Genomic DNA, 21,906 nt, shown 5'->3' on the forward strand with positions numbered 1-21,906 from the left:
GCTCGGCGTCCGAAGCGAAAGAAGACCTCAGAGAGGAGACGAAAATGACTTTTTTTTCTTTTTTTCCTTTTTCCACCGAAAGCGCGGAGCCTCGAGATGAAGCTGTTTCTAATAAAGAGAACTAAATGTTGACCAGCGTTCACAAATCAAATGAAAGCGGTGTAAGTACGCCCTGTCCACAATAGACAGGAACCCGACGAACTCGCTGCGAAGCCAACGAGACAAACGCAATCGGGGGATAATAAAAAGCAAGGAGCGGTCGCCGGGGCCATGTTTTTCTTTCCGTGGGCGCACACACACATACACACACAAGGGCCTTATTTCCTGGTCTCCGCCAACCTTGCGCAAAAGTCTGACAACTCAGCGCTTGCACTTTTTGTCACCAAGTTAACTCCCAAGTTTCCCAACGCTCGCAAGTCTTTCTCGCGTGTGCTTGCTTTCAAGTTCGCACTCCCGGACGAGAAAGAAATGTCTTCTTTCCAAATGGAGCTTGAAGAACAGAACGACAAGGGAAAGAAAAAAAGCGCTCAGTGGGCACAAATGGCACTGCAAAGCAGTGTGTTATAATGATAAGAATCTCGCCTCGAGAGCAGACGAAGCTAGGGCTAGAGTTCGCCTGCAACGCTTCGTATACTTTTTGTTTGGAAAGAAAAGACGACAGGCTAGCAGATATTTTATTAACTCGTCGTGACTGTAATGCTACTTGAGAACCTTTACATATACTTCATTGTCTGCAATCGCATTGTTCGGGCGTTTTTTTTTTCTACGGTTTTGCCGACGTGTTCCGGTCACAAAAATGTGTTTGGGCTCTGTTATTTCAGCGATATATGTGGCAAGTAAAATGCACCATCATTTCCAAGAATAAACGTTTCTTCTAATAACTATTTCAGTACAAAATTTAAAGAAAGGTTGGCCTAATATATAATGCTTGCTAAAAACGCTTCTTTACCCCACAAAATAAGCAAACCTCACATATTTTGCGTGCCGGAGGTAGCTCTGGATAAGAACCTTACGGCAGCCATTAGGAACGGCGACCGCACAAACTAACAAGAATAAAAGAGTTCTAATATCACGCGGAAAACCGGCGGTCAAGATGCGTATTATTCACCTTTAGTAAGGGTCTCGGATGAACGTATCTGACCTGTCGCCGCATTATAACGTCATTTTTTTTTCTTTCTACGGGGACTTGTTCTGTACGGTGCACCTTTTTGATGAATGCAACGATAATGTCCTTAATGCAGCCTTTAACAACTGTTCATCAGCCACCTCGCCGATCATTAACGAACACCGTAACTCTTGCGACAAGCGCCAGCCTCTCAAAAGCGATGCGTCAGCATAAAGCTCCGCGCACAACACCAAAAATTCCGGTCCTGCAGTCAAGAGCCTCGTCCATACGCTCCCCAGGAGCAAGACGGGAGCCTCGATGAACCCTCGTCGACTCCCGACACAGCAAGAAGGGGGAGGGGGGGGGGGGGGGGTCGGAAGAGCCACGATTTCGGAAAACCCATCCGAGCGTGGCGCGAGTATGAAGGACACGACGCCTCTGGTCGTTATGTCGCGTCAACCACCCTTCCTATGAAAAAGCGAGGAAGGAGGGAAAAAATATCAAGGGTAAAGAACGAAGCAATCCCTACAGCGTCCAAGCGGCTCCCTTCCTCCCCGTCTTTCCCATCGTTGTTTCGGGCGTCCACCTGCTCCCTAGTCAGGCTCGTTAAGCAGAATGTCAACTAATGGACCGACGCCAATGTCTCCCTAATTGACTGGCGCTCTGCCGGATGCAATGGCGACGCGACGGCGATTATGTTTTAATGAAGCCTTCGGCGCGACCGGGCGTGGCGCGCCGCCGCCTCCGTCAGCTTCATCGAGCACGACTTCGACACCGCCGTTGGACGGTGGCTGTTTTTGGGTTAATCTATTCGCAATTAACGCCCTTCGCGCAGCACCGGCCCGGGGCTGCGCGGCCACCGCCCCTTTCCTCCGACCGACGAGTCGGCGGCATACGCCCCTTCCGAGCAGTTGTGGAATCCCGGGTACCAGCGCGTATAGGCTTCGGGCGGCGGCAACGGCGCTCCTAATACGGCCACTCGATGGCTCCGCGACCAGCTAGGCGGCAGTCCTGATTGTAATTGCCTCTTCCCTGCCGGATCTTTGAGGAAGAGCGTCGGCTCCTTTGCCTCCCGTGCAGTCGTCGTTCGTCGCAAGGCAAAGACGAGCGGCGCGAGTGTCGCAAGCAGGCAATTATGGAGCTCGCTTCCGGTCGGCGGTGTTGGCGGGGTCTGAGCATCGCGAGACCCGGTTTTTGAGGCGGGAAGCGAGGCGGAGGGGGCGGCTGATGAAATGGAACGCGCGTGGCACTTGATAGAGCTGCGCTGTTCGCCCGAGAGCGCCTCGTCGCGTTCTCTGCGTTCCGAATTGAGTGCTCGTTTGAGAGATGCGATAAGAACGCGCATGCTCTTGAGGCAGGGAGAGAGAGATGGAAAGAGAGAAAGAGGAGGAAGGATTACGCGTTTCTTGCGGCGTGCGACGAGTTTTCTCCGGAAAGTGTGCGTCTATATTGAATAGAATAGGGTCTCGCAGCTTTTATGAAACTTCCGCGGAGAGGCGTTGTCTTGCGCCGTTACTCTACCGCTGGCGTGACGCCAGTGGCTGAGCTCCATGGAGGTAAAAAAAACTAGGAGAGAGTGCGCTCAGCCTCTGCAAGCCACCCTCCTCTGACGCCGCTGCCGAGGGCCCTTTTGCGCACTGACTCTTGGGAAATAGGCCCTCCACACAGTTACCAGACTGCCAACCAGCGGTGCTTTTTAGTGAACACCCGTGCTCCGATGTAGCGCAAAAGCGCAGCGCCTGTGTTTCAGCTTTGGCGGAATGCGTACCGAGCTCGAGGTTGTCTGAAGGCTCCGCGTCTGAGCACTTCTGTTGATTACACTCTTGAGTTTTTGGGTGCACTGTAGAAAACGGCAGGTAAACTTTTCATCAAAGGGTGCGGCCGCGACCTTGTCACTGTTCAACTGTGGTTCATAAAGAGAACGGAGAGGAATTCCTTTCGTCGTTATACACACACACGGAGCGCTTATTTCAGCGCATGCTATAAGCGGAGAACTCGAGAGTAGGCGAAGAAACGAGCCTCTAAAAAAGGGCGCAGCGCCTTCCAGAGCGCTCACGGCGGACGGACGTGTTTAACGAGCGCTCCGGCGCGCTGCGCAAGATTCTATTTCTCAGGCGGACTTCAGCCCGCCCATGGGCCCGGCACAAGTCGTGCCGAATACGCTCGCACACATACGCGGTTCCGACGTGAAATGCAGCAGTGAAGTATTTCTCTCTCTCTCGCTGTCGAGAGAGAGTGCCGGCGGCTTTACGTCTGCCCCTGCGCGGGGTCTCCCGGCCACAGCGCACAATCACTTACAAAAAGAAGTAAACTGTATGTATACATAGCGGCGCGCTCGTAGCGTCCTGTCTCGGACTAATCGCGCGAGCGGCACCGTCCGAGGTAGCACCCACGGAGCGTTCGTGTCACGCGTGCACTACATGGCGAAGAGCGAGCGGGAAGTCAAGCCCGCCTGCTCGATGAACGCACAGAGGATCACCATTGTTCTGTCACGGGTGTGCGCACTGCCGCGCGGCCACAGGAGCGCTTGGAGACTGTCCGGGATGATTCCCAGCGCCCTGCAGGCCGCGAGAATCTCGCGACGCGGCACTGCAGAAGCGGCACAGCGAAGGAGCATGTGCTCCAATATCTCCACTGCGCCGCAGTCAGCGCAGCGTCGCTCGGGGACGGTGACCGCTGCGGCGAGCGAGCAGTTGGCGCTCACCACGGAGCCGTCAGTGAACACAAGCAGATGGTCGCGCAGTTGATCGTACAGCGAGAGAGCGAAACTGAAACCGAAATCCGGCTAAGAGCTACCGCTGCCTTGTCACGTGAGGGCCTATTTCCCATGATTCTTTCCATTATATTTTTTATGACTAGGCTTCAAGATTGTGACGTCATGCTCCCTCCTAGTTTTTCTTCCTCCATGCTGAGCTCCTATGCTGCGCAAACGTCGCGTGACGCATGCGAATAAGTTAGAAAGCTGTTCTAATCTCCTCATAGATATATATAGCTAGCTACATGCGTTTGGTGTCTGTCCGTGTAGTTAGCGCCTGCCCATGTAGTTAGCACCTGTACATGCAGTTAGCCACACATTTAGCGACAGTTTCGGTCCGTATTCATCGTTCATGTGCCTGGGATCGTTATTAGCTGTAACGTATCTTGTAGCAGTCATTACCAACTAGTCAAGCATCGGGGTTTGATTAACGTTGCAACGTTACGTTTCGCTCACTAAGGATGAAGATCTCAACCAGAGGCAGAGTTTAGAATAACTTCCGTTCTCTATGCTACAATATAACTCCGTAGGAGGGAAGTTAAAGTTGCACGAAAAATGAATGTAAATAAGCTTGTAGCAACTAGCAGAACAATGGAGTCACTAAGGCGTGTACAGAATTAGGCTCGAAAAATCTCAACAGCTTGCTGTAGGAACACGCTGGTTTCATTCCAATTATGTAGGAGTAGAAATCTCACATAAATATTTTTTTTTCTTTTTTATTCGAGCTGTTTGCCATCAGGCATAATGAAAAAGGAAAGAAAGTTATAAAAAGGAGTGCAAACAAGCCTCGCTTAAAAAGCGGCAAAAGTTCGTGATATAGCGATTATCTAGAGTCCACTTGGTATAGTCGTCTGCAACGTCCCATCGCAGGCCAACCTTTCTTAGTAAACGTCGTCTCACGGAAGCTGTAGCCGGGCAAGTCCACAGCAAGTGTTTTTCATCACACTGGTCGGGCGCAGCACCACAATGGGGACACTTGTCTGTCACTTCGAAACGTTTGTCACGCCACCGATGACGCACAGAAGGAGTCAGAGCCGCTCCTGCCCGAATCCGGCGCACAGATACCTCCTCCTCCCGAGTGAGACTCCGGGGGAGAGGGTACGAACACGGAGGAATTAGAGCGCGTGTTCGCTGACGCACAGACTGTTTCTCGGAAACATGGGACAGGAACGGATCTGAGGGAAGAGGGGAAGGTGGCGGGATATCGGATGTGTCAAGGTGTGTCATTGCATCCACATGGATATTATGCGGAACCTGGGCATGCCCGCGAATCCAGTATATACGCACAGGACAGGGGTATTTTGTGCAAAGTTGGTGAATGAATTGTGTAACTTGGAATGTGCGCCGGACAGCCTTAAGCTGCTTAAGGGCGGCAAGGGAGTCGGTGTAAATGTGTACAATATCGAAAGTAGGTACGAGTGGAAGGGAGGCAATGGCATTGTGTATCGCCTGAAGCTCCAAGGCCAGGGGGGAGCAAGTATCCGTGCTATATGTAGCGCGGGAGTTGAGATGAGGATGTGAGGGACTGTAAACTGCAGTAACTCCCTGCACTGCTGTGTATGATGCATCGGTGTATATTATGCACCCTGAAGGAAGATGGGCGGCTGATATCGGCGTCGAAGCAGAGGGGCGATTGTCTGTGAGCTGACAGTATGACCATGGAGGAAGAGTCTGTAAACGATGAAGCTGAAGCGACATCTTGCGTGCTCTGTTTGCCTCACGCTGGTCGATAAGTTCACTCAATGTATTAAGTTGAGCGTACTCTTGCAGAATGGGTATGGGTGTGATACGCGGAAGATAAGTTATGGCGCGCATAGCCTCCCGATTGATTGATTCAAGGGAGTCCCACTGTCGGCGGGTGAGGCGATGAAATTGCGCTTGGTACACTATCCGCGGCTGAAGGATGGAGTGCACGAGCTGGTGGGCAGTATCAAAACGCGCTCCGCCCGAGAGCAAATTCTCCTTCAGCTCTCGCTTTTTAGCTGCTTGCGGTCGCACGCACGCGCTTTAACTCAGCAGCATTAAAGGACCTGTTTACAGAAAATCCAGTATCGGCGTTGTCAGCGTCGGCGTTGTGAGCGAAAAATCACGGGCATGCCTCTGGCAGGGGGTCCCCAGAGGGCAACTTAGGAGGTAGGTGATCAGGTCACGTGGCCTTGCGGCATAATCACAACCTGGCCACTGGATAGCGAGCAAACTGCCCACCGTGGCATGTGGCAGCTAACTTAATGATTGGTTACTCGGAAAGAGCAACCTGGGTCGCATAAGGCCCGCCACTGGGAGAACCTGCCATCTCAGGGCAGTGACGCAACGCTTAACCGCTGCATCACTGCTCCAGGAGGGGTATATGAGGACTCCCAGGTATCTATGAATGTAGAGAATAACCTTCTGCAAATATAGGAATTAACCCAGTGCGCTATCGTGTCATACGCTTATGGAGGAGCTTAGGTGTACCTTGGCAGCGCCCTCAGCGATGGTCTATTTTCACCGATTCGAAAGCTGCCCTCCAAGGCTTACAAGCTGCTCTTCGCCGTGGAGCCCATGAACAACTGGTCGCAGAAATTCGACAGCTACATCACTCTGCCATCAACAAAGGACATGACATTATCTACCAATGGCTACCGGGGCACAGCGGCATAGCAGGTAATCACCACGCGGATGAGGTCGCGCGAACTGCGCACGACGACGGCGATTTTGTATCGATCCCCATTTCGAGATCGGATGCAGCGAGCAGGCTTCGCGCACTTGCGCGGGACATCACGCTTGCCGCGTGGAATTCCGGCCAATTTTGCAATTCCCGTTTACAATCCTTGGACCCAGACCTGAAGCTCCGGCTACCATCAGGCCTACCACGACGAGAAGAAACTTTGCTGTGTCGCCTCTGGCTTCGTGTAGCGTTCACCAATCACTACTCATTCTTAATCGGTATGGCTGATAGTCCTGCATGTTCCATCTGCGGGCAAGACGAGACCATAACCCACATTCTTTGTGACTGCCCTGCCTACACCACCGAAAGGCAGTCTCTCAGCCGTGCGCTGGAGCGCCTAGATACACGCCCTTTCACGGAAATGAAGATTCTCGGCCCCTGGCCGCGGCGGTCGTCGGCGGAGAAGGCCTACAAGGCACTGCTCCGCTTCTTGAGAACTTCTGGCCTGCACGATAGGCTGTGACTTTAACGAACAGTGACGTTTTATAGTGACTTCAATTTTCTGTTACTCTCCTTTCTCTTTCTTTTTTTATCCCCTCACCCCCTTCCCCCCGTGTAGGGTAGCAAACCGATTATTATTTCGGTTAACCTCCCTGCCTTTCCTCTTCTATATCCTCCTCCTAGGTGTACCTTGAAATTTTTACCGCATCGAAGCCAGTTGGTCATGGTTCATCACATCACAGGCAACTCATGTCGGAACAGCAAGCGAAGCAAATGACTCGCACAATATGTAAGTGCCTACATATGCAAGCTTTCTCTCGTCAAGCACGTCGTCAGTGAACTCAGAGTCTTCCAGGACTGTTCCTCTACTGGCGCCGCCTCAAAGGCCTTTCCATCGTGCACATCACGGAGTCAAAACGCCTGCTCTTATAACTGTGGCGAAAATGGTGGCTCGCAGGGAGTGTGAGCGCTTCTTGGAACAGCTTTTAGCAGAAGGCATTCTTCTGTTCGTTTTTTCCAACACGATTCGTGATGCTCAATCCCCCTTTTTTTTTGTCCCGATTTGAAGCCAAGGAGCACTGACGGCCATCATAAGTCAAATTTATTTATTTTTGCTGATTTAAACTCTAAATATAAGCAAGTGAACTGGGAACTTACAAATTTGATATAACCGATACATGGATAAGAAGAAGAGAGTTGCAGTTAAACCGGCAAGTTGACAGCTTTTGGTATATATCACACACAATAAACTTTTTAATCAGTGTCTAAACAGGCCGGTTTCGCTATAGCGAGTATTTCGCTGAAACGAAGCTCATGCCAGCGGGAGCTCACCGTGCACCCTGAGCGGAGCCGTGTAGTTGACCGTGGCGGCGGCATTGGAGGCGAGACAGGTATACCTGCCGTCGTGCCTCGGGCTGAGGCTCTCGATGGCGAGGGCCACCGAGAAGGCGTCCAGCACGCGCACCTCGATGTCCGGGCCGGACTTGAGGGGCCGCCCGTCTCGCAGCCACGTGATGCTCACGGGCGGGTCGCCCCTGGCGATGTTGCAGTACACGCGCGTCCGCATGCCCTCGTGAAGGTTCTCGTCGAAGGCGAAGCGCTCGATCAGCGGGGGCACTGCACAACAAGATAACACACGTAATAGTAATAATTGGTTATATGAGGTTAAGAATGGCGCTAAGGTTAAGAATGAGGTTAAGAATGGCACCCGAACCGCACCGCAAAAGGAGAGCTTGAAAGGAGGCAGAGCGAAAGTGTCTCCGTAGTGGAGAGCTCTGGACGCTAATTTCGACCACCTGGTGTTCATTAACATGCACTGACATCGCACAGAACATGAAGTACTCAAAACCTGAAGACCTAGTGGTTGGGCCACTAGGCTGCTGAGCCGGAGGACGCGGGTTCGATCCAATCTTCGGCGGTTGCGCTCCGGTGGAAACTGAACACATAAGACGCTCGTAGGCTCTGTGATGTCAAAACACATTAGAGGTCCTCAGGTAGTCGAAATTATTCTAAAGCCCCCACTACTGCGCCTTTTTTTTCCCTATCTTCTCCTCCTTCTCCATTGCCTTCGTTCACAGCGCTGCTCGGATGTCCATCCACGAGTGAGACAGTTACTGCGCCGTTTCATTCCTTCAGAAGCAATTTTCAAGTAATGCGAAATGCAAATGGAAATTTTTCGTTTGGAAAGGAAAACCGCAGAAATTGCAGACTCAAGGTTGACATCAGATCTACGCCACGAGAGAAGGAATGAATGAGGCAAAGAGAGAATGCAGAGAGAAATAGGCGCCGTAGTAGAGAGCTTCGGATTACTTTCGGTCGCCTGGGGTTTTTCAACGCGCATTGACATCGCGCAGCACACGCGCGTTTTGTATGTTGCCTCCATCAAAATGAGCCCGCTGCTGGCGAGATTTAATTCAGAGATGATGGGTTCACCAACAGCACGCCGTAGCCATGGGTCCGGAGCCACTGTGTTCAGCGAGAAAATAATACGAGGAGAAAGTCGCAGCTCGAGGGCCGAGTGAAACGGACACCAGGGGCCTCTGTACTGCTCGCAGTCAAACGTGGCAATATGCAGAGGTGCTAAAAAAAAAAAAGAAAAGCAATGCTCGCACAATTCGCATCCTGCGAGATGAGAGTGACCAGAACACGTCCCCGCGGCACTGGGTCGGCTGTAGCGCTCCGCGGTCTAAATATACACCCCACAGGAAAACTATTCGCATTAAATTTGTGAGAAACTCGCTTGTTTTGTCGCGGAGAATTTTTTTTTGCACAGAATTCGCCTGGTTAGATTGCCACCAACCAAGTAAAGTTCTAATATTGTTTAGTTTTAGAGCACGCAGCAATCAGACTCGAGTTTTCAAAACTGACAAAGAGCACTTCTTCAAAGCTATGCATACGAATTAAAGGGACACTCAAGAGAAAAAGAAGTTTGGTCTAGTTGGATTAGTTGGAAGTTGGCCTGTATCGATAGGAAACCAAGTTCTAATCCCAGAGATACCTCACTCGCCGTAAACGGAGCTTTTATTAACCAGAAAAGACAAAGGCGGTAAACACAGGCGCAACGACACTAACCGACGCCATAAAATGGCTATGAGACCCAAATTATTCTCGTTGCGATGGCCCCGGGACCGTCAGTCTTGAGCATCGATTTGTACTACCTTTTTATCCTTCTCACGAAAAACAAAACAAAGTCTTCATCATTTTCATACATCGCCTTCGAATAAAACCATCTCGTCAATACCATATGGCGAATAGATTTTCTGATAACAACGCAGCATTTCAACGTAATATACACGACAGCAGCGAGAGCTTTGACACCCATCTAATGCTAGGAAGGTAGCACTTACTCCAAACGTGAACTCTGCTGCACAGTAAGTAGCTGTAGAAACGCTTTCTGATTCATCTACGCGGCATCTACGACACTTTATCCACTCGACACCCACTTATGAAGTGCGTAAGCTGCTGTCACGCGCCATCATTTCACTGAGAGGGAGTGGCAACGGGGAACGAGCACAGCGGAGGGACGCTCCGCCGGAGACGCATTTCTTCATCTCGTGGTTTTGCTTGATGCGTTGTGCAAACACTTTGCTGACGGCTTCCAACTTTAGGCCGTCGACCTTCATGTCGCCAGCCTCCTCGACGTACGGACCTGACACTTGTTTATGCTGAGCCGTTGCTTCCGTGATGACAGCCCACAAAAGCGCACACATCAAGCATACAGGGGTACGCCGCTGATCCAGCGACAACCCTGCAATACGACTCGCGCGGCTAAGTTACAGAAGTGACATTGCAAAGAAACAGCGTCAGCGCAGTAATGTCGACCACTGACGTAAAGTCTGCCGTACGGTTTCTCGGCGTTTGTAAACAAAAGCTGCGCAGTTAATTTCGCACTTCGAGTTCGCGACCTTTAATTCCCAAGTAAGGCTTTTTGACGGGCTAGTTGGTACATATTCATATTTGAAAGGCTGTGCGTCGTCATTAAAGTTGAAAGTTGCGATTCTTTCCTGTCGTCTCTATCCTTTTTCCTGTGAACGTCTTTTTAGCGCACAGCCTTTCAAATATTAATTCCCAAGGCACCACCATTTTATCCCCGAAGAAAGATGGCATAGATCACCATCTTGAGAGTAAACTTCTGAGCTGAACTGTTTTTTATTCTCTCATTCCATCCTATTTTTACCTTCCTCTTAAGCGCTGACTCACCGGCAAAGATGGAGCAGCCTTTTCAGAGTCACGGAGAAGGTAGAGAAGTAGTGTCGGGGTCACACGTCACAGCGTGACGCCATTTCACGCGCAGCGAGCTTCTTGTTTCGCGAGGTGTGTGTCGCGACGCAGACAAGCGTGTCGCTTACGGCGCTCTCTTTCGGCCAGCGGGCACCCAGGGCAAAGGGCGCCCATCGATTACTCTCTCAGCTCCGAGGAAGCGCTGTGATGCACCCCCCCCCCCCCCCCCCCCCCGGCTTCCATCCAAAAAAGTAAACAAATGAAAGTAAAGCAGCAATAGCCAGCGTAAACAGAGATCCCCGCTCGCGCTTCGCGCGGGTGGGCTCAGTGAAGGAACTCATTTCACGCGGGCTGTTTGCACAGCGGTGGAGAATTAGGAGTGAGCCCCGTTTCCGCGGCGTTTTCAGAATCATTGTGTGATCTTTTGAATCTAATTCTAAACCCCCGGGCGTGATATTAGGCCGTCGCCAGAAAAGCGGGGTCCTCGCCAACAATTGGAGGAAGCGCGAGCTACTAAATGCGACACCATTGTGTGTGTTTCTAGCCGAGGAGCTGAACAATGGCGACGACGACGGCGAAGGGCGACCCGCTGTGCTCTGCTTTTGGCCCCCACCGGTCGTGTGTCAAAAGAGCGCGCCGGGAGTCCGCGCGCCATTGTAACAAGTGTCGGCGTATTGACAGCTGTTGTTTGTCTGTCGTGAGGAGCAAGCTCTCCACTGCGCTTGATGCGTGTGCGGTCTGTTTGGTTTCTGCCTGTTGGCGAGGAACAATGAGGCGAGCCAGCCTATTGAAGAGACGCCGCGCACTCTCGGAATGCGAACAAAGTGGTTAGACTGACTCAGATGACGATTACGAGCGGTGTTGATAGGAAGTCGCTACAGAGAGCTAAGTAATGAAGAAGGTTTTCTGCCGACCGACGTTGAACTCGTGTGAAGCGGTGTATGTTATTTATACTTAGAGTGAGATTTGGGGTTTTGCACAGTGCACTGGGGAACAGCTTAAGTTGTCAGAGCGAGCTGTAATGCGTAGTTAAGAGGCACTTGGAGCGGAAAAAAAAATGATGTGGCTTTGAGAAAAGCAACGATGTCCGGGACTCCAGCGATATCTCTAGAAACGTGATTCCAAGTGGCAGAAGTTAACTACAACTTTTTGACAGTCATCAATTCATGATGAAATTTAAGATGGCCTTGTTAGTATCCTTCCGTTAAGGTAATGCTTTTTACATTAAATCTTGCGAAATAGATCCGACCAAAATATTGACCTACGTTGCGAAAGAAGTGGTATAGATAAACTAGTTTTCACGGAAGTCATGTTAGTAGCACGATGATGTGGTAACTATAAAATGACATGCACGACATTGGGCAGGTTCCTGGTCAGTGATGGGAGATCTGGCATCGCGGTTTGAGACAGACACATTATATTCTCATTTTAAGTGGAACTGCTTTTATACAGCACTGGTTTTGATGAGCTTGAAGAAGAACCAAACTCCCTCTCAGATAACTGACTATGCATTGGGTTAGGTATATTCGCTACAGTGACAACTTTCCAAGACAAGTCATTTAGACAAACACCCTCGTACTTGTGTGATGTTACAGTTTCCCAGAAAAAAATTACCAAAGTTATAAATAGGAGCATGCGGTACGCCTGCGAGAAACGCTCGTGTGCTTCCGCTCATAAGTGTTTCATTCAATGTTCCACACAGTGACTGTTCCAAAACGCAGTTAGTAGCAGGCTGGAGGATAGAAACACCATATTAAGGCGGACGCCTTTAATGCCTCATCGTTGTAAGCAGGAGCTGTCGACAGAAATGTCACGCTTTTCAATTGGTCGAAACGATCGTGACGTCACAGTGCGCGAATTTCAAACGGGCCCAATTGTACTTCGGCTACTAGCCATGCAACCAATTAAAGGATCGTATAGTGATGCTCCAAGTAAGTTTGACTGAGTTAAGTTAATTGCTTACTTAACCAATTAGTCTAATTAACCTTTCTGGTCAGACCAGATAAATAAATAAAACCGAGTAAGAAATTGGCCGAGCTTGGGAATCGAACCCCGGTCTCCGGAGTGCGAGTCGAGCACGCTACCACTCCGCCATGCCAGCGTGATGGTTTGTAATGAACAAAGGTGCGTCTAGTGAATACGGTGTCTTCGTTCACTCCCATCTTTCTCTTTTCCCGTTACGGCGAGGTTTAGGTGTCCACCGAGATATGATAGACAGATACATTTCCTTTCCTCAAAAACCAATTTACCGACGAGCAAGGCGTATTTGTCCGCGTTTCATATTGGTCCAAATTGTCGTGACGTCACCGCGCGCGAATTTTGACGGGTGTCCACCGAAATATGTGAGACAGTTACTGCGCGACTTCCTTTCCTCAAATACAATTTTCGACTAGCGTCTACTGAGATATGTGAGACAGTTAATGCGCAATTTCCTTTCCTCAAATACAATTTTCATTTTCTTCATTACGGCCCCTCTTTCTTCTTTCACTCACACTTCCTCCCTCCCTGTACGGTGCGGCTCAGTTGTCCACCGAGATGACAGAATTACAGCCCCATTTCCTTTCCTCAAAAAGCGTTGCGCTCAAAGGGCAACGCATAGCGCCGAACGTGTGGTGGCGTTCCTTGGACTCAGTGGCAGCGCTACAACACGCTTTCGCGTTCCACTCCTAAAAGCGAAGCTTAAGCGTCATTGTCACAAAATTCGGCGCAATTTTAGAAACAAACAAAGAAAAACCGCCGCGCGCACGACGTCTCGCCGGCGCGAGCCCAACGGGAGAGAGGGAAAGCCCCCGCCGAGCGCGTGCCTCTCTTTCCACCGCCACGGCGTGCGCCGAAGGAATGAGTCATCCACGCCGAATTCTCTGGAACAGACGAGTTGCTTCTGCAGCTGACGGGGGGAAAGGGCGTACGTAGCATTGCGTGCACTAAGACACGTCCCCCTCGCCCGTCGGCGACGGCGCCACTCAAGAACACGCTCGAAACTTCGAGATGCGACCCCCGACCTCTGACCAATGGGGACGCGCGGCCAGTGAGAAGAGGGAAGGGAGACAGCACTGCAAATGCTGCGTGTATGTGCGCGCCTACTCTGGCGCGTAGAACAAACAGTCGTGGAAGCGAGCCTATAAAAGAAGGCGTTGACCGCTAACAGTCAGTCCGGACCGCCGTTTAAGCTTCGGAGAAGCGCGCCCGTTCGACTCCCGGGGAAAACACCACTCGGCCAGCCACGGACCAACGAGGCAACGTTCGCCAGTCTGCGGGACGGCATCGTCGTGGGACTCTGGTCGTCGGACTGCCGCAGTGCCCGGTGAACAAATTGTGTTTTTTTTTTTGTTTACCTCTCTCTCTTGTGTTAGTGCACTTTAGGTGCAATATTGCCTCTGTATTGTATTCTCTCTCGAGTTTAACATTGCACGAGTTGCATTGTTCTGTTAATCACTTTGTATGTGTCTGTACTAGTGATTGTGAAACCCTCTGTATCGTCTCTTTGCTGTATAAACTTTGTTTTGTTTTGTAAACCTCTGGCTCCGACCCATTCTCTGGCTTGCGACCAGCGAAAGCTGGGCACCGAACGCCCAAAAACCTCTTGTCACTTGGTGGCTGGTATCCGCTGAGTTTGCCACGCTGAGTCGAGGGCATCTCCTTCGAGTCCGAGACCGCTACCCCCACACGCTCTAAGGGTGTCTGGGAGCTTCCCACGTAAAAGTGCGCGAAGTCTGGGTGACAGTCATTAATTGGCAGTTAGTTAATGCACCAACAAAATGTGCAGTGAACAATCGCGTAGCAGAATGCAGCACTCAGGCTTTCGCCTTTCACCACTTTAGCCGCTAAAGTTCCTCGTAATTTTTTCATCATGAATTTCGCGGTAATCTACTTAGTCGTTTGCGAAAAGACTAACAGAAGAAGATACGTTAATGGATAAGTTATTTACGTACATAGTAAAGAGCAAGCTGAAGCCTGACATACTCCAGAAGCAACGGGTGGCTGTGATTGGTTGCTACAAACTGTGACTGGTTGAATCGGGAAGCGTGCAACCATGGAGATAGGTAACCAGCATTGAGAGCGAAGACTAAAATACCTGCTTTAGATATAAATCGATGGCACTGACCTACGCCTTTTTTTATTTTATGTCCCTAACAGATCTTTCAAGTGTCAGGCATTAAAAAAAAAAAATTACCGACGATTACGTTACTCCCTAATGCGAAATTTGAGCGCAGCAAATAAGCTGTTTCACCTTTTCGATAGATTGAGGCAAAGAAATCGAGCAACACATGTATGCGCTATCACAGAATTTTTTTTTTATTTTTCACACGTATTCCTTTAAAAAGACTCCACTAACAGTTCTTGACAGTCATGAAGGAAGCTTTGTGGTCGGAGAAATAGACTGATATTTTCGACTTGGTACACCAATGCTTGATTCTCAAAGACGAGATGTATACAAGTGTCTCGCGAGGTTGTCACAGCCGTGGGACGCGTTACGAGCGAGAGGAACGGGATGTTCTCCCGCATAAGTGTTAGGAAATTGCTGTTTGTCTTTATGTCAACATTAAAGTCCCCCACTACTAACATCGGTGTGGATCGATGGACGGTTAATGCGAGTTGCAGGAAGTGCACGACATCTTTCGTGAGTGCGGTAGAGGCGAAGTAGGCAGCTACTACCAGCAAGCCGTTGGGCAACTTTACGGCGCACAGTTCGCCAACTTCATGTGACGTGCCAAACATTTCGACTGGTATTGCAGAGAGACCTGTGCGCAAGTAGATAGCGACTCCCACCGCTCTGTTGTGGTCTCTGCGAGCACCACAGCAGTATAGGAAATCTATGATTTCGAGAGGCTCTTCGGGATCCACCCAGGTTTCAGCAAAGCAAAGTGCAGAGGAATGGCTCAGAATGTGATCGTGGTGTACGTCCTTGGCATGTGCGGCAAGGGAGCGTACGTTAAGAATGTGGTTGTTAATGATGAATCAAGTGCTGCCAGCGAATGACGCGTCCATTGGCTGTCTGCGTGTGTTACTGATGTGTGGTTAACATGTTAAGCTTCGCCTGTAAGAGTGGAACGCGACAGCGTCTTGCAACGCTGCCAGGGAGTCCACAGAACGCCATCGCCAATTCGGCTGTACGCCTTGCTGGACGGTAAATTTATTTTTTGAGGAAAGGAAATGTATCTCTCGCATATCTGGGTGGACACCTGCACCTCGCCGTAAGGGAAAGGGGGAAGATGGGAGTGAACGAAGACGCCGTATTAGCTAGACGCGCCTTTGTTCATTCTAAACCATTCAGCTGGCATTACGGAGTGGCTAGCGTGCTCGTATCGCACTCCGGAGACCCTGGTTCGATTCCCCAACTCGACCAATTTCGTTCTCGGTTTTATTGATTTATGCGGTCTAACTAGAAAGGCTAATTAGGCTATTTCATATTTATATTCTTGTATTTCTATCCATCGTGTTCTGTCATTAACCTGTCAATTGTTGGAACTGTCTAGGATGTTCGACACAACGTATATGAAACGAGCAACGTCTTACTGAGTGGGGAAGTGCGTGGTGGTGGAGGGAACGCGGCTTTGTACTTATCTGTTTATTTTCAGCAGCGTCTCTTTCCGCGGACGCTGTTGTCGCTGCGGCGCGCGTCTTTCTTTTCTTTTCTTCTGACCTCTTCATTCTCCTTATATTAATTAGGCTAATTGATTAATTAAGCAATTAACTAAATTCAGTCCAACTTAGTTGCAGCATCACTATACGATCCCTTTGATTGGTTGCATGGTTACTAGCCAAAGTACAATTGGCCCCATTTGAAATTCGCGCACTGTGACGTCACGAGCATTTCGACCAATTGAAAAGCGTAACATTGGGGGCGGAGCTGGTTACGAGGCCGACGCCGACGCCGACGACGACGCGAAACCCAGGAACGGACGCCAAAGAGCTGCGCTCTAAAAAATGGCTGAGGCTTAGCTTAGGTTAAGCCTAGTCAGATGCGAAGCATATTGTCGCCGAGTTGCATATCGAGCACGCCGCTTGGCTAGACGTTCTTCACGCTCTTCATCAGTCTCTGTAGCACGCCGCAACTTTTGCTTCTCATTCCAACGAGCAGCCCTGTTTCCAGGAGGCATCTCTATCCCGTGTACGCCTAGCAGAGACAGGCGCACCCCCTTGTATACCGCCGCTCCAGCATCACGTGTTCACTACAGCGCACCTAGCGGCAGAAGCAGGAAACACATTGGTCGCGACGCCTCGCGCGACGGCGCGAGCTGGGGCCCCGTTTCTCCTATGTCGTTACGTCACGCATCACGTGGTCCTCCTTGGTCGCGACGCCTCGCGCGACGGCGCGAGCTGGGCCCCCGTTTCTCATCTGCTGTGACGTCACGCACCACGTGGTCATCCTTGGTCACGACGCCTCGCGCGACGGCGCGAGTTGGGCCCTCGTTTTCATCTGCTGTGACGTCACGCATCACGTGGTATGACATGGAGGTCAAGAAAGGTCAATGGTAACGACACCGCCGCGCTCGAGGAGCTGGGTTGGGCTATTTTAGTATGCTTCGCATAAAAAATGAAGAAGACAAGCCGCTAGACAGTGTGCTCTGTCTACAAGTGTGGCGGCGCAAGTACTGAACGTATCCATTAACTCAAAGGCGTGCGTCCACATATGTTCAATTTGTGGTGCAGTGCCAAAGGGCTAAGTGTTCGAATTTTCAGACGCTGGAATGGGTTGTTTTTGGCGGAATAATGTGCTCGCTGCATTCTTTTCTTTTAGCGGTGACGTCGTCTGTCAAAACACAGAAATGGCGCAGGCGTCCCTTATGCGTGCTGCCTCACGTAAAGGGGATGAAAGGATTTACATAAGCGGAAGCTCTACATCCGACACCTCTTCCGATTGCCTGCATCTGCGGATGCATGCCAGCGCGTGCGCGTGCGTAAAAACTGAAGATCAGGAATATAGGAGACCGGTGGTTCCATTTTAATCTCAGATATGCTTAAGAGTTTCTATAAAAAAAAAAATAAACGAGGGATCTTAAGAAGAGCTCGAGCACCTCTTTGGGTATACCTGAAAAAGGGAGAGCGAGAGAGACGAAACTTTAAAAGCTTTTAAATGTTGGACGAGTTCTGGTAAAACCTTCGTTCGGGAAGCTTGTTCTGTCGGCAATCAGAAGTGGGGTTTAGGGGCTGTTGAAAATCGTGCAGCTATTTTTGTGCACTACAATGACAGTGTATTCGTCATTGCTGCGAATTGAGAAAACTTCACTATCAACGCATTATAGTAGTGTACACACGTGATTGCACAAGAAGCAAAGAACCGGTACTTTGGGCCATGGCATATCGATCATATTCGTAAGAAACGGATTCGATATGCGCGTATTGCTACTCTTTTGTTTGATGCCGTTAAGATGCTTCGCAATGTAGGAAGACCAAGCGAACGTATTATGTCCTCTTGTGTGCATGCAACCACATTAATCGAATCAGTCCTTGATTCACAGAAGGAGCATCCACGTTGCGGAATGCACACTTGCTGTTTGTTTACTGTCAATACAAGAAAGATTGCACAATTTTTAAGAATATTATTCTTAAACTATTCTTAATTATTGAGAGGCATGTAACCCACCGTAAGTAATATCCATATTAGTTTTTAGAATTTCGAAAACGCGGTTACCCTCGGCGCTGTGGCCCAACATATTTTGCCTACATCACGCCAAAATACATGCGGGTTGCTTGCAGGCAAAGCAATCTCTGCAGTGGACCTTGCTCGTCGAGGCAGCCAAAATTTGTTGGGCCACAGCGCCGAGGGTAATCGCGTTTTCAAAACTCTAAAAACTGATATAGACATTACTTACGGTGAGCTGTACGCCTCTCAATAATCAAGGAGACCAGCGGTAATAGTAAAAAAGTTAACTATACAATATGAGTTAACCAGCCTGCTAGTTAGTACGCCTTAGCTGTATTGAGATGCAGTTCACCGCTGACAATGCTATGCCGGAAAAATCGCTCCTCAAACTCAAAAGGCCTATTTTTAAAGATTGTGTAAAGTCTTAAATGAAGCACCCTGTATACTGTTAAAACTCGAATAAAATCCCGTGCGTTACGCCGCCTGCACTGATTTTAACAGTCGCTCTGTGTACTCTCAAGGCACACACACTCCCGTCACTTTTCCCACGCAACCACAGCGAACAAAATCGTGCACCAAACAGAGCTTACACGAAGCACAATCTTCTATGTGTACCCAGCGCTGTCGCTCATGTGTTTTCAGGGGATGGCGGGCACCACTATCGGTCTGACGTGTTCTGAGGACTAGGAACGTTAAATGGGGAGTGCACTCACAAGGAAGCATTCTCAGCTGCATTCACGGTGTCAATCACTACACTTCGCTCTATATACTGCATCTTTTTATTTTTCTAGCCATCCTATTTTATAGATGGGGAGATTCCTGCGTGTTTGACGGCACCGTTATAAGCCCTCCAAAGCTATACCGAGAGAATGAGTCTGTCTTCTTTACGTTCTAGACCGAACCATCAAAGTACTCAGAGTGCAACGAGGGTTGCTGAGCGGACATCGATCACCGCTTTTGTCAAGTGCGCAGTCAGCGGCCGACTGACGAAGTGGCCGACAAAGACCGCGCGTATGCTTTTGAGGACACCGTTCGGTTCTTTCGTACCTTTGACGGCGACGTGTAGGCTGGCGCTTGCTTTCTGGCCCTCCTCGTTGGATGCCACGCAGGTGTACTGGCCGGCGTCCTGGACGGTGGTGGCCAGGACCAGGAGGGTGCCGTTGGCGAACACCTTTTGCCGGTGGTGGAAGGGAAGCTTGCGCCCATCTGCACGCAATATAGCGTCCCTCTTAGGCACGGAGGCACGCAAAAACGCGGACGAACATTGTTTTGGCTTCTGCTAAGAAATGTAGCATGAGAAAAAAAGCTTTCTACTTCACGCTTCTATCGCGCGTACGTGCGTTTGTGCGTGCGTGCGTGTGTGTGTGCGCGCGCGCGCGTGTGTGCGTGCATGTGTGTGCGTGCGTGCGTGTGTGTGCGTGCGTGTGCGTGCGTGCGCGCGTTTGTGCATGCGTGCGTGTGTGTGTGTGAGTGTGAGTGTGAGTGCGAGTGTGTGTGTGTGTGTGTGTGTGTGTGTGTGTGTGTGTGTGTGTCTGTCTGTGTGTGTGTGTGTGTGTGCGAGAGAGAAAGAGAGACAGATTCGATGTGAAATTCGAGCCGCTTTTCTTGTGAGTGTGGACATGAGCGCTGATTGCGCATTGTGAATTAGCGTCTCATTTATCCACGTGCGAAGAAGTTAGTTACTAAGCTCTCATGTGTGCGGCCTTTAAAGCGCAATAGTAAATATTGCGGTCCGTTTCCTCGGTGGAGGGGTGGGATCCAGCGGCCACTGCCAGAACTTTTAAATGCGCAGCAAGCTTAGTCTCAGCGAGTGGCGCCATTACTATGACTTGAGAGGCCGTTAGGTAGATGAAGTTATTGCACGAGAAATAAGTCTTTTGGTAATACTAGAGTCACAAACGATGTGCATTTAGGCCTGTATAATTTGCTACGGCAGCACCTGAGGACATCTAGAATGCTAGTCTATGTTTCACTGAAGCAGCCGCACTAAATAATTGAAGATTAGCCATGCGTGAGACAAGTGAACACAGTAGGGGCTAAGAGCGGTCCACTTCCATGAGCATCCCCGTGCACTTTATCCCATAAGGAACTAGAGAACACAAATTTAGGAACACTCGAAAGATCCGTTATGCGAGTTTTACATGGTTATAAACATCACCAGTTTGTCAGAAGGAAAATGTTCAAAATATATGAATCTGCGCAAGATTTATGGGGTACCGTTGGTTCAGTCAAATGAGGCAGACAAACTGGCGAACACAGTGCTCAGAAAAACTCTCCTGAAAAATTAAAATTTCGATCCTCAGGAACTTTGATTATTAACTAACCATTACAATTTTTATTTTTGCATTGTACGCTTAACACCATTTGTTTCCTTCTCCCGTTTGTCGTCACATTTCTTTGTGAAAGGAAATTGTGGATGCGAACCGGTATTATAATAAGAAAATGTAGTGCAGGATTTGATGGAATGCCGTATACTAGCATAGTAGAAGGAACCTTCGGTCGCTGACCAGGTCGAAAAACGGCAACAGACGTTTTATGAAATTTTCAGTGACCGAAGATTTGTTCCACAATAAAGGAAAATTTTCGAGAAGTATCTTAGTCGCAAATTTTGCCATTATAGCTTCTGTGCGACTATGTCTGCGGTTCATCAGTGGATGAAGTTTTTGGTTCTCTGTGTTGCCGACTCGGCGTTTCTTTCTTTAGAAGGGTTGTTTTGTAGGCCAGTTGGTGATCCACACTTCAAGAAATGCTTCGGCGCGGCAGACAAGGACAAGACCTAGAAAACACACCACACGGCGCTCTGTGGTGCGTTTTCTACGTCTTGTCTTTGTCTGCCGCGCCGAAACAATTCTTGAAGTTTCTTTCTCTACTTTTAAACACAGACGATGGCAGTTTCTCGAAGCTGACCACAAACGATAAAAACCACGTTTTTATTACCTGCTTTCCTTAATGGCACAAATATGATCCCGTAGTAATATAGACAGAATGAATAGTTTTGTCGGCATTTCAAAACTTGATCGCTTAATAATACATACCGACCGGGTATTTCCTCAGAATTACTCAGGGCGCTAAACTGTTTTACTTACTGTTTTACTTAAACTGTTTTACTGTGTTTACTTAGGTTGGGATAAAGTTAAACCATTTAGACAGACAAAACAGAATGGTATTTTCAAATACTACACTTTGGAAAGCTGATTGAAAAGGACAGAACCATCATCAGCGAACGAAACATATTTTTCTCTTCGTTCTACTGCTTCCTTTTCATTTTTTTTCTTTGTGGAACTACGCGTAGTATCGAATCGATAAACTAAGTGAACGACAGCACAATCTATTCCTGACGCTCGTACAACTTGGTCGATATATCTGGCAAACGCGTGCAGCGTTGTTAGAGCCTACAACACGAAAACGCACCTTCGGCTCAGAAACTAGCGGCATGGAGAGGTGAGCGGAAATAGGGAAGGGCCTCTACACCCAACGTTCGATGTCGGGGCAAATATACGATCCTCGAAGCCATCTGCACGCGCGCGCCCCTGCACGGCGCGCTTTAACTAAGACGGCACTATAGGAGGCGCCTTCCCTGATACCGCTTC

At 49.5% G+C, this 21,906-nt stretch overlaps 1 protein-coding gene across 1 annotated transcript in view; it reads right to left on the reverse strand.

Moving 5' to 3' along the window:
• The window catches only part of LOC149339401 (cell adhesion molecule Dscam1-like), a 272,801-nt gene that overhangs the window by 71,859 nt on the left and 179,036 nt on the right, over positions 1-21,906 (reverse strand). Inside the window, exons 10-11 of the mRNA XM_089548180.1 lie at positions 19,364-19,522; positions 7,840-8,124 (exon numbers count right to left, since the gene is read on the reverse strand). Coding sequence (XP_089404306.1) covers positions 7,840-8,124; positions 19,364-19,522 — 444 coding nt within the window. The remainder of the gene's footprint in view (positions 1-7,839; positions 8,125-19,363; positions 19,523-21,906) is intronic.

This window comes from Amblyomma mixtum, chromosome 6 (assembly GCF_055824585.1).
Source record: "Amblyomma mixtum isolate Tamu chromosome 6, ASM5582458v1, whole genome shotgun sequence".
NCBI lineage: Eukaryota > Metazoa > Arthropoda > Arachnida > Ixodida > Ixodidae > Amblyomma > Amblyomma mixtum.